The sequence below is a fragment of the Cydia splendana genome, chromosome 7 (genome assembly GCF_910591565.1).
Source record: "Cydia splendana chromosome 7, ilCydSple1.2, whole genome shotgun sequence".
Taxonomy (NCBI): domain Eukaryota; kingdom Metazoa; phylum Arthropoda; class Insecta; order Lepidoptera; family Tortricidae; genus Cydia; species Cydia splendana.
This window is the reverse complement of record NC_085966.1, coordinates 13,763,899-13,777,410: the sequence shown is the minus strand read 5'-3', so window position 1 is coordinate 13,777,410 and position 13,512 is coordinate 13,763,899. Positions and strand designations below refer to the sequence as shown.

Below are 13,512 nucleotides of genomic sequence, written 5' to 3'. Positions count from 1 at the left end.
TAATTCCGATCTTAAAGTCTCAGATCCTTAAATTCAGAATGTCAGTTGTTAAAAATCAGTCAATTTTATCCGACAGACTTCTATGACCATCGACCACATCGACCTATCTGAATTATTAATACACATTCAGATCAGAATTTCAGATGTTTACAACGGCCATTGAACTGACAAGCCCACGAGTCGCTCGAGTTCGGCAACCTTCTAGAATGGCTCCCCAGCGGTGACCAGCCGCAATCAGCCGACGACAGCGCCGCAGGCAAATGGGATTTAACTTTGTTAAACGACCTTGCGTCAACTAATCCAGTTGCACTACATATCTAATGTTGCGAAACGGAACTGGTGCGATACCCGCGTCCAATGGCCCATTCATTATGAACGGCCAGTGACAGTATTTTGACATTAAGTTGAGTTATTGCAGGGGATACTAAACTCAACCCCGTTAGTCGTGCATAAACCAAATTACGTTTGGGAATTAGATTCAGACACGTCGTATTAAAACGGAATATTTCTTAATTGCCAGTGACAAATTGGCGCAAATACTTAATAGAGTAATAATATGCTGCAATACTAGCAGGAGATACCTACTTGAGTATCAACTTCTAGATTTTTTTGTCAATGTATTATTTTGCCACCTTTTATTTTGGAAGATTTTAGGGTTCTATGACGGTTCTATGTCTTATTCTCAAACAACCTTGTGACCATAGACCTAAAATAATAGGAAGTACACGTCTCTAAGGCAAAACTGTGACTCCATAATACGCAGAATTTTCTAGTATTTACTCTCACAATCATAACTTAAGGGCCAAGAGTCGTCGTTAGCACAAATCCGCTAAGTTAGTATGCGTGCGTGCCACAGAAAATTGCATATAATAAATTCGGTGGCTGGTCTGTGGTTCGTGCGAAACCGGCGTGTTAGCGAATTGGTGTCTTTGTATTCTTCGTCGAAAACTGTAAGTGCGTTACTGACCGTGTCTCCTGTGCGCGTACGGGTCGACCACGTCGCCCTCGCGGTAGATGACGGAGTGGGGCCCCCGCGAGCGGGTGCCGTTCGGCGGGAAGTACCGCCGCGCGTGCTCGACGTAGTACGCGCCGTCGCTGGCGATGATCTTGCCTTCGAACACGCCGTCCGTCACCGAACCGAACACCTTCGATTGGGGATCGTCTGTTAAAAAAAAGTAAAAGGTTGACTACGTGATCTAGATTTATAATTGCAAAGGAAAATAATAATTGAAAAGGAAAAAAAGTACTAAGTGACCGCTTAAACATAACTTTTTTCTTACGCATTTTAATGTTATCACTACATCTTATAAAACAAAGTCCGCCACCGCGTCTGTTTGTCTGTATGTTCGCGATAAACTCAATAACTACTGAAGGGATTTTCATGTGGTTTTCACCTATCAATAGAGTGATTCTTGAGGAAGGTTTAGGTGGAAAATTTGTTAAGGTTTATACCCATGCAAAGTTGGGGCGGGTCGCTAGTTCGTATTTGTGGAAAAATGGAACGTTATGCGACAGGGGTTAGCGTAACTGATTGACCGAATTGATACCTATATTATAATATCGCTTTACACAGGTCATATGTCAATTTTAGGCAATCAAATCAATTACCTTCCTGTTGCAGATTTAACTGACCATTGCAAATTTGCTGTAAAATATGTAGGCTTTAAAAGCTTTAATCCAAAGCCATAATAAGGTCGTGTCATACATACATATATTGTAATGAGATTTGTCGAGTTTAATCAATCAATCAATCAATATTTTTTTATTGCGAGAACATAGTTGAATTATGTACATAAGGTGATAACATTTTTAAATTTGTATACAAATACTGTCAAGCAACAGTACGAGTGGATATATGTAGGAATAGTATCCATGTGTTTTCCAGTAGAGATATCTAGTAAATGACTTTTGACATATATTATGACTCCTTCATTGACGTGTTAAATCTTTGGTCTCTTTTGGAATCTTAGCTGTCTAACTTCAGCTTTAGACATACCTACGAGTTTATTCTATCTAGAACAATACAAAAGAGATGGGTTAGACTGTCAGGTCGAACAAGTTATACGAACCAATGAAAAAGTTAAAAAAATACCAACTGCCATATACAGAGTGGGTATTAATTTCAGTAAGTAAAATTAATGGCTTGAAATTAATAAATGCATAATAATATGAATAATCCATACATGGTATGCGCTAGGTAAATTCCGGTTATCTTTAATTGATCTTAGCAATCTTCTTTTTTTAAACCGGACGTGAAGAAGCTACCTATGAAATTTGCATTTTGTATTGTCTGCGAGTATCATTAATCATAACTGTTTTTAATGTTAATTATCAAGGATTCCTCAAAGTACATATGTAATTATAATTAAGGAAAAAAAAGCGAAGCAAGACCTGTTTACACAATAACACAATGGAGTTTGGCATGTCAAGTAATAATTAAGTTCTGTTGTTCTGCATATTAATATCGTAAAAGGGGCTGTCCATAAATTACGTCATCGATTTTTGACGATTTTTGACCCCCCCCCCCCCCTTATAATCATCCAAAAATCATGCTTCAAATGACCCCATTTCCTCCTACTTCATGCTACCGTCATCCGATGTCCAGACCCCCCCCCCCCTAATTTGAAATGACGTAATTTATGAATAGCCCCAAAGGAATTTTACTAATTGGATCTGTTTTAGATAAGTCGGCCCTCTTATGCCACTTATAACTCTTATAAGCAGCTAAGTTATGTAGGTTATCGGCTACTTTTCCGCAAGAACACCACAACCGCATAAGTATAGCCCGACAACTTAGGAGACCCTTAGTGGGCAAGTTGCGAGGCTGGACGGCCGGGCTCTGAGAAATTTGCAATCTTAGCAGCATCGAGTGTGCAAGTAGAGCACTCTTGTAACCAAATGCAGCTAACAATGAAAATGCTAAGTGTTAGGGTCGGTTCAAAAACGTCATTGTAAAATGTGAAGTCGATTTACTAAATCTGGCGTAGACGTACATAAATAGAAGAGATAGACGTGTGTACGTCATAATAATATACATGGGCGTGATAATAGTATAGGTTCATATGGCAGAACGTCACTCAGACTATGATAGATGTCTCATTCCCTTTCCCTCAATTCTGCATCTGATGAATCGATCTGTATTGTGTACTGTAATTTTATATAGGTATACAAAGTATGATATAATAGTAATAGTAAACACTTTATTGCACAAAACAAGTACATAACACAGAGAGAATACAGTAAATGTGTACAAAGGCGAACTTATCACCTTAAGGGATCTCTTCCAGCTAACCTTTAATTTAAGTAACTGAGAGAGATACAATACGAAATCTACGAGGTATTAAATGTTCGAATACATACGTCACATTTAACGTTAACCGGTCACATGTGGACGATGTAATGAATATAACTTCCCTTTTCTGACTTCAAGCATAGCAATTAACCGTTAGCGTTTCAATCAATCGGAATCAACCCTTACTCGTCGCTGGTCATTATGAAGCTTACTTAGAATCGTGGGGTCACTCCGTTCGTTGACTTTCGCTAAGCACAGACGAGCGCTATTAGGCAATGGCCGCAAACGTAGCAATAAATCAACAGTGTCGTTAAATAGATCCGATGGGGTCGAAACAAGCCAAAACAAAATCGTTCTATTGACTGCATTTAATTTGTAACGATCATTAATCAGTTCCGATATAGTTATCTAAGAGATTGAGCGAGGAAAAGTAAATGGACAGATAGGTCGGATAGACAGACATAATGAGTTTGAATAGGCAGGAGTTAGTGACAAAAAAAACACATGTTACGTCGACTGCCGAACCTGTACACAATACATAACATGTCCGAGATAATCCAATGAGTGCGATTCGAACTTGATAGGTAAGTAAGTAATGATAATCTTGTTATGAGACGGTTATGGATATGATCTGTTAGCTGTCAACAGTGACATTTCTTCAACCATAAATTTACTTTTAGCAGATTATAAAGGTCGAATCGCCATCAATGATGAATTGATGATAAATATATATTACAGGACAATCTTACAAAAATCGACCTAGGCCCACCACAGTAAGCTCATTAAGGAGATATTAAGGCTTGTAATTATACCAATCAAAAAGGTAAGACATTATAACTTGTTTGAGAATCTTGTTATCATTATTTATGATCATCCTTCGCGGAGCTTTTGTTACCCAAGGACAAGTTATCTGCTGTATTTTATATTTTTTTAAGAACGTATAGAATAAAACACAATTAAAAAAGTATTTAGCCAACTATCATTGAAAATACCAACATTGAACATGTCCTAGTAAATATACCAATAATTGACATTTACAAACTCTTTGTAAATTGACGTTTTACCAATTGACCACTTTTTATACGTGTGTGTAAGTGTAACACGACAAATAAACAATAAATAGGTACATAACGGCCAATATGTACCGTTAAATAAAAATTAGCCATGCCATTGCCACCTGCAATGGTAATAGTCATGGAAATGGTACGGTACTAATTCCGGGCATATGTTATACGTTACGCCTAATCGCGTACGGTCCACGTGTATCTGCGCGTGTCAAGCCCATGGCCTATCGTCACAAATGCAATGAAATGACTCACCACGTTACTCATGTAACTAGTTTTATAATTGCACCGTAACATGATAGCGCTCGTAAACTAGATTCAGTAACTAAAGTAGATAAAGTTACTAGTTGAAGTACGCGATGGAGCGACGGATGTCATTTGTCTTTGTAGCTTCTGGGCCGGTGATGGTTGCGTGTATCGCCCGATAAAGACGACGACACCGCTTGGTATCGGTATATATATATAATTACCTATATTCGGTATGAACACTTACGGTTTATGATAGTATATTTCAACCATAAAGTATTTTAAGAATCACGTATAAATATGACAAAACGTCACACCTTGCTTGCTAAAATGTAGCATTAGGTGCCTAATAATAATCCGGAAATGGACATCAAGAGACATTACTATTTTATATAGTTCTATTTCTGATAATGTCGAGAAGCGGTTTTGAAGGGTGTTTTCTTGACAAATTATAAGTATATAATTCTTACATCCAAGCTTCAATGTTATTTGGTAACCTTTAGACATACTTTGGGAAAAGCTTTCTACCTTGACCACCTGATAGATAGATAAAGCAGTTTTGTTTTTACGCGGGAATGAAATTGCAGTGTTGTCCGTCCAGTTTATCAACGCCAGAGCAGAGGGTTACCGTGTGAAATATTCCCCCCATAGCGGAACCTAGTCACGCAACTAAACCAATACAGCTCATTGTGGCTAGGTGCATTTGTTTTGCTCTGACAATATGATTAGTTTGACTGCATGCATCCGCATACTCAAACAGATCAAACAAAAAGTTTGTTTGCCATGAGTGTGTGTCATGTTGAATCTATCAACTGTATTTTTTTGATGCAGCCAGAGCTAACTTAACAAAGGCTGGAAAAGCTAAGTTAACGGTAAAATCAGTAAATTATTCCCAACGGTGCAATGTCCTCAAACCATTGTAATTACTTACTCAACAATCCATGCACCCCATTTCATAGTGCACTATGAAATCACTTTTTAAAATCTTATCCTGTCAATTTTAGTTAATGATATCAAGATATCATTAGTAGCGGTGGCAAATTACAACGCAAAGAGCAGTAGGTACCTATTAAGGTACAGCTCTTTCAAATAAGGTTAGATTAAATGGAGCATTCCATGAAATTGTCTACCGTTGTTCCGTACAAACGCGAGTTTTCTGAAGATTTCCAGGTATAGCAGTTTCTTTTTCCGTAACTGGTCAAAAATATGACCTGAAAAATAATCGTCGGCTTTAAACGCCGAAAAAAAAGTTCTTATATTCGAAATAAATGCGTTTGTACGGGACAGCCCGTGGAATGCTCCAAATACTACTAAGTCTCCAAATTATGGTTTAGGACTTTAGGCACGTGTCACTGACACACGTGTAGGTATTAACTCGTAAACCTTTCACAAAACAAAACATAGGTCTTGGAAATCCTGCATGTCTGAAATCACGAAAAAATTACAAAGGCTCGAAAAGTAAATAGGGAGAAGCGAAATGCTTTCGTAAACCGCAGGGCACCGAAAATGTTTTCAGTAGAATTTAAGAGCTGTAGTGGCAGAAAAATTCCCGTACATGGCGGAGCGGGCGTATTTTATTTATCATAGAGTATTTTATTACTTGCTGGAAAATATGCTTCCATTAATCCATGAGGATATTAAAATACATTGAAAAGTAGGTACATACTTTTCAATGGATTCATGGAGGCGAATATATATTCGATAGGAACTCGATACAACGTATAGGTACTTGAAACAAAAATTAAAATTATTTGTTGGTGTTGAAAACGAATATGTAGGTACCTACCTACTGTAAACATTTACTGGCTCAAACACAATCTTCAAACTTCAACATTTATTCAGCAAATAGGCCACATGAGCACTTTTACACGTCAACATTGAATTTACATAGTTACAAGCAAAAATAATAACAATACATCAACAATTTTATAAAATACAACTAACTGCAACTACCAATTCAAACTAACGTATTACAATTACTTAGAGATGTATATGGTCTCTTAATGTCGAATTACATAAAAAACTATAATAATAATATTAAAAAAATACAGATACGAAAACACAAAAAAAATACAACAACATATTTATAGGTGTAAATGCCTCTAGGTGTCAGAACTATAAGATTATATAGTTTATCAAATTATCCTTAGAGATGTATAGGGTCTCCATGAGTCAAAATCCTGAATAATTTTAAAACGGGGTGAAAAGACACGATTTTCAACTTCAAGGACGATTTTCGCCAATAATCCAAATGATAAAAGTAAAATTTTTTATATCATTTTTTGAGTCTTGGTTAGTTCCCCAATGTTGCATTTGTGAAATAAATTTTTACCCACCCAATTCAGAGAAAACTACCTGTTTTCTCCATATCCTTAAAACGGGGTCAATAGAGACAAGAAAGGGGTGAATAGAAATATTAAGTTTTGGTTGTGATAGGCATCGAAGTTGGTCATTATTATTTTTATACTCTATTGGCAAATGGTATATACATCTGTTAAACAGCTATTTCACACAAAATATTTTTTCGTGTCTTTTAACCCCCAAGGCGTGTCTTTACACCCCTTTGTTATATCTAATCACCCCCTATGGCGTAACTATTCACCCCATATGCGTGTCCACTGACCCCTTTATCACGTAAAATTGCTTGTTATTAGTATTTTGCAAAATAATGCTTCTTTATAGAGAAAATTAGTGATATTATTTATTATTTAGGTACTACAGATAACAGATAGGTACTATATTACCAGGTTAGCTAACTTTTACTTAGTTGATGTCAAAACATTTACCGCTAGAACAAAGTTCAGTCAGGCTTCATTTCTTACCTCGGCGAGACCTTACTTAAGAGTCAAAAAAATCTAACTTTTAGGCAGTTTGATTAAGTTATTTTGGTATCAACGTAGAGAATAAATAGTCTACTATATACGCATTCCAAAAAATCTAATTTTAGAGATGTACGTTTTTAAATATAACAAACAACTTGAAAGAAAAAGTTCAATATTTCTCTATTCACCCCGCGATTTCTGTTGACCCCGTTTTACGGTACTTACATATAAAAACCCCCGACTGATAACAGCGCCATTTAGTGAGTTAGTAACCTATGTAAGAAACATTGCTATCACGTACACTGCGAACCGTTTTGGAGACGGTTGAATATGATGGAAATAGTTATTTACGATACAAGTGCGGAAAAGAGGAAATTCGAAACGAGTGGCGATAAATTAAAACACGACCGAAGGGAGAGTTTTAAATCGACACGAGCTGCGAATTACCTATTCGCACGTGTATCGTACAACGTTTTACAGTACATATGGTCCTTTAAATTTTGACATCGCAAGAAAAGTGCTATTTTACGCACTAGTGCGGGAAAATAGGACCATATGTACTGTAAAATTCATTTTTGTCCATAAACACTAACAAACAAACAGGCTCTTAAGTATAGCTTAATGTTTATACCGTCTGTTTCATCGCGGGTAATAAAACATGTCACAGAATATGTAGTACACTAGTGAAGTGATAGCATAATATGACAAGTTAGGCAACCAGATTGTAATACCTGACGAAAGTGTAGTGTACTTCGGTCAAATAACAATTTTTATAAAAATGCTTAGGTGATAAAACCAATAATGTCCATATATGAGTTCAGGCCGTGGCACAGAAACAGGTAATTTCTATCGGGAAGGAAGCGATCGTCCCCTCATATTTTATGTATGCATTTCCTTTATAGCTATTAGATCTAATATACATTTGGAATCGAATAGGAAGTTATTTGTTTTGCTTTTTGGCTAGCACTAAATTGACGATAAAAGAAATTGTATTCAGATAAATCAAAATGTTGCTCCAGAACAGATGTAGGAATAAATAAATAATTAATGGGTTGCGAGTCGCGGCTGCGTCGGTAGACAGAAGCGAGATTGTGCTCGCCCTGAAACGTTCAAGTAAGTATTCGACCTTTGATAACGGTCGCATTCAGACATATCTGCGTTTACAGCGACAACTGGTCGTAGGGCCTGTATGCATAATCGCGACTCGGTAGCAAAGTGCATAGAGCCGGTGTAAGTAGGGCGACGAACTGCGATCGATGCCGCTACGCCCTCCGCACAAGTTTATCCATTCGCACTGTTCCAAACTTTCGCGATCATAACCACACCGGTGCGATGCTGCGGCTATACTTGTAAACACGAACGAAAGCGATAACCAAATTATGATTGTAGTCTTCGCTCGAATGAATAACACAAGCACACACAAAAGGAATCATCACCCCTATTATGTAATGTACCTACGTATTATATGTCCATGAGACCGTGACAACAGTCAAACGGTTATCAAGTTATCGACGGCGAGCATTCAGCAATCGCTGGCACGATGGGGGCCCAAATCAATATCTAATTATACGAGTACGGCTCGCATGCCCTGCACGGGATGAGTGTAACCGTTATTTACATAATTTCAGAAGACATTTCGTACCTACACAGTAAACGTTACCTTCAATTTTGTTCAGAAATTTGAAATATTTTGAATTCCTCTAAAGCATTTGATTTACATTACGAAATGAGGACAATGTCGGGGCAAATATTCTGACGGAGTAATTATTTACATAGCGTCTTTAGGTAGCAAAGGTAAGCTTGCGGAGCGGGAGCTCTGCCGCGCGGCTCCGTCCGTTCGCCGACATTAAAAGTCGAGTGGCCGCCGAAAGCTCGGAAAGCTCCCAATTAGCCGGGACTTTGACGCCATCCCGACAGTAATTGCAAAAAGAAATATGTTTTAGTGCTCTCCACCCATTATTAATGTTCAAAACGAGAGATCGGCCCGCTCAATTTTACACGGGCCGGGCAGATGCGATGCGAGCGGTGTTTGACTCCTGTTTGATTAAAGAGAAACACAATCGCGAGCGACGTGCTCCGAGCGGGACTTATTAAATTTTCTCTGGGGGTGAGTCAAACAATGGCGTTATATCTGAGCTCTAGATAACGTCGGTGTTCGCAGTGTTCTCCTCACAATGGGTGCTGCGCCCGACCACCGCACGCCACCTAGCAAACTTCGACTCCTTGTCGGCTACTTTACGATCTGCACTAGGGACTGCACGAGTTATTTTAATTGTACTCATTGTCATGAGTGGGGTATTCTTATACGCGCTGTATGTACTTCCGTTCCGAGACAATGGTTCCCACATTATACAGGTACCGTTGACGGAGGTGTGGACAAGTTACAAATACTTGAAGAATGTTCTCCAGATAATTTGATTAAACTTTTTGTAACTCGGTTGCAGTTTATTCGAAATTATCTATAATGAGTTACTAAGAACCAATGCTTGTTAGCGTGGCAAATTCTGAATATATTTTAAGCCTTATTCAAAAAACTAGAAGCAAAGAGTCAAATATTATAAATATATCGCACCTACGTCCTTGGTCAATCATGATGAATTTCATCATTATGATTGAAGTTATTAATTTGCGTCCTTCCACATAATCTCTCACCAAGGACGTTGCTTGTTTTATTGCTTTATAACAGAATATTTAATGCTTACCAGCCAATTCCCCGTGATATATGTGCGACGTGTCGACATTGTGTATTTGCCCCTGTGAGCCCTCCACCTGAAACAACGGAAAATTCATTAAAATTATTTACGGTAGCAGCCAAGCGGCCGCAATATCGTGTAGAGGAACAATTTCCAAAACTATTTTCAATTTAGTATTCCAGCTTTGTTCTGTCCTACATCCTGTAGGTAAAGCATAACATTATCAACATTCTTGAAGAGTGAGTATAAGCTGTAAAGAAATGCAAATCGTTAAAACGTCTTATGCACTACATGCATCAACTCTGGACTTTTCGCAGAGTAATTTGCAAGCTTAGGATGAGTTATCGCGTACGAACTCCAAGTAGATGTTCACCTACAAAGCGCACTTTTGCTCTAGTATAATCAAGTATTCATGTCTTAGGTATTTTTCTGGCAGTGGACGTCTTTCAGCGGATTGTTATTTGTTGTATTAATCTATCAGGCGCGCGGATCTTGTGGAGATCCATGCGAGTGCTGTTCGTGCAAGTCGCTCGTGTTATATGATGATTATGATGTACTAACCTGCAAGTCCTCGTGGAAGGCGGACAGGTCGCGCCGGAGCCGCAGGTGGAACCGCCGGCCGTGTGCACGGAACTTGAGCCGCAAGTCGGCGGGTGCATCTGTGGAGCGACGGGCGCGCGTGTGCTGCTCGTGCAAGTCGCTCGTGTTATATGATGATTATGATGTACTAACCTGCAAGTCCTCGTGGAAGGCGGACAGGTCGCGCCGGAGCCGCAGGTGGAACCGCCGGCCGTGTGCGCGGAACTTGAGCCGCAAGTCGGCGGGTGCGTCTGTGGAGCGACGGGCGCGCGTGTGCTGCTCGTGCAAGTCGCTCGTGTTATATGATGATTATGATGTACTAACCTGCAAGTCCTCGTGGAAGGCGGACAGGTCGCGCCGGAGCCGCAGGTGGAACCGCCGGCCGTGTGCGCGGAACTTGAGCCGCAAGTCGGCGGGTGCGTCTGTGGAGCGACGGGCGCGCGTGTGCTGCTCGTGCAAATCGCTCGCGTCGTAGTCGAGCGGCTCGTAGTATGTGATGTATTCGCTTAGTTCGCGACGGGTTGCTGCAACAAAAGAGAAAAACATTATGCAAAGGTACTTGTTATTTTTCCACTGTTTCAGACATTCGAGACGCCTTGATGACTTTGTATTACGTGTATTCAGCAGCAACGCTCTTATTCTCTTAATATTTTTAATAAAGCTGTGTTTACATAATTTTAAACACCACTCTCGCTTAGCTATTTGTGCTGTACACCTTGTTTATCTTTATTATGTATACATTTGATATATAAATCGAATTAATAAACAAATAAAATTTAAATCCACTTAACGGCATATTAATTTAAATGTCGACTTTTTTGTGTAAACTGCGTAGTTTCAATTATTGAATTAATATCAGCTGTCAATCAACTTTAAATACCCTCGTTTTAAATTTCACATATTATTAGTAAATACCAGGGATGTTGCGGATGCAGATTTTTTGACATTCGCGGATGCGGATATTTAAACCCTCACATCCGCGGATGCGGATGCGGATGTCAAGATTTGGTACTTAAAAAACGCCAAATATTACATTTTTAGCATTTTTTATTTAAAAAAAAACCAAAAGTTTAGTATTTGAGCAAGAATATAGGTGCGTTTTATTTAATAAACAGTAACTTGGCTGACTTTTCGGATCTAGACAATTTCGTTATATATAATGACGAAATTACCTAGCACTTACGCCGCCGGCGCCGCCTGTTACCGACTTGGTCGACATCCGCATCATGCGGATGCTCCGCATCGATTTTATGCGGATGCGGATGTTGAAAATAATGCGGATGTTCCGCGGATGCGGATGCGAATATTCGCAACATCCCTGGTAAATACAAATTTGAAATACGTATTTGAAATACGACTATTTTTTCACAATTAATTAACAATTTGCTTAATTAGAATTGAGTTCGGATAAGTGACTTTAAATATCGTTTACTAACAAGTTTAGCTAGATTAATCTTGCAGAATAAACCAACGAGAAAACTGACGAGGGGATAAATATAAGAATCGAGTATAAGTATTTAACGGCACGGAAACCATTTCATTACTTGTGAAAGATGAAACAACATCATTAACGTTCATTAGACATAAAGATCCGTTCAGATTTCTAAATGGTATCTACAATGGCATTTTGCTTTCTCATTATATTTCAAATAAGTATAATGACAACGCAAAAACACATGTAACGAAATTAACTTAATAATGGTGTCTTTTTTTCGGGCCTGCAGACCATAGTCAACGCCGATAACGGCACGAATGGCGACCCATAAACGAATGCAAATCATCCATTCGTTTGCACACATACATACTCTAACTCCCAATAACAAAACTCCCTCGTAGAGCAAAACTAAAGCTAAACACGCTTGAAACGTGTCACAAGCAGTCCATGAGGCCCAGTTGAAAGGCTTAAGGCAAAACAATCTGAACTGGAACACAGACTTCGTTGACATTCAGCAACCACGCAAGGAAGGCATTGCTCACGTTTTTAATTCGTAAGACAACAACAGGTAAGTACGATAACACCAAACAAAAACCACCCGCGCAAAAAGGCTACGCGAAAGCTTTTAATCTTAACTAGATTTTTTTTCTTTCCTAAATTAAGAATGAAAGTACGGCGGGTAAAGTAGAACAAAAGGGATGCCACAGCCAAAGTAGATTTAAAAAACTTTCCCACTCAGTTACATAGTTAGATACTGGGGGAAAACACGAGATTCAATTTAATTTCAATGAACAATAAATAGTCCTGGATTTGAACATTGAAGGCATTTTTTATTTAAGTAGGTCAATTGAGCACCACTAAATCTGAATTCGAGCCGCCCGCTTCACATTCCACTCAGATTGCCTAATAACGATTTCGTTACCGATTTCGTAAGTTGAAAGCGTAACGAAAGTCCCCTGAAAATTATGTGATTATCTGATTATTTATGCTACACTTACTGATCATAAACAATCAGTAAATTTACTTCAGATTAATAAATTTTTTTGCTGGCTATATGTAGAAAAATGTTCTTCGCGTATTAAAGAGTGTATTACCAAATTACCTCCGCATTCAGGGATTAGCAAAGCGAGCGAACAAAGCGCCGTACATAGATATTATGAAGCCTGGCCACCACTACGTTGCAGTCACAAAGCTTCGTCTCTCGACTGTGAGCAGTGCTTCATTAGGTTTTATAATTGATATCTGATCAAATATGGCATTCCATATCCATGTCATTTGTTTTCTCCCAAATGAATAAAATAATGTTATACGAATATAAAATAATGTGTTTCATGATTTTGTCAGTCATGAACTCATGAAACGAAAGCTGTCAACCAAAAAC

At 38.6% G+C, this 13,512-nt stretch overlaps 1 protein-coding gene across 1 annotated transcript in view; it reads right to left on the bottom strand.

The window, feature by feature from the left end:
* The window catches only part of LOC134792220 (disintegrin and metalloproteinase domain-containing protein 10), an 89,989-nt gene that overhangs the window by 37,720 nt on the left and 38,757 nt on the right, over positions 1-13,512 (bottom strand). Inside the window, exons 2-4 of the mRNA XM_063763473.1 lie at positions 11,021-11,220; positions 10,127-10,193; positions 968-1,162 (exon numbers count right to left, since the gene is read on the bottom strand). Coding sequence (XP_063619543.1) covers positions 968-1,162; positions 10,127-10,193; positions 11,021-11,220 — 462 coding nt within the window. The remainder of the gene's footprint in view (positions 1-967; positions 1,163-10,126; positions 10,194-11,020; positions 11,221-13,512) is intronic.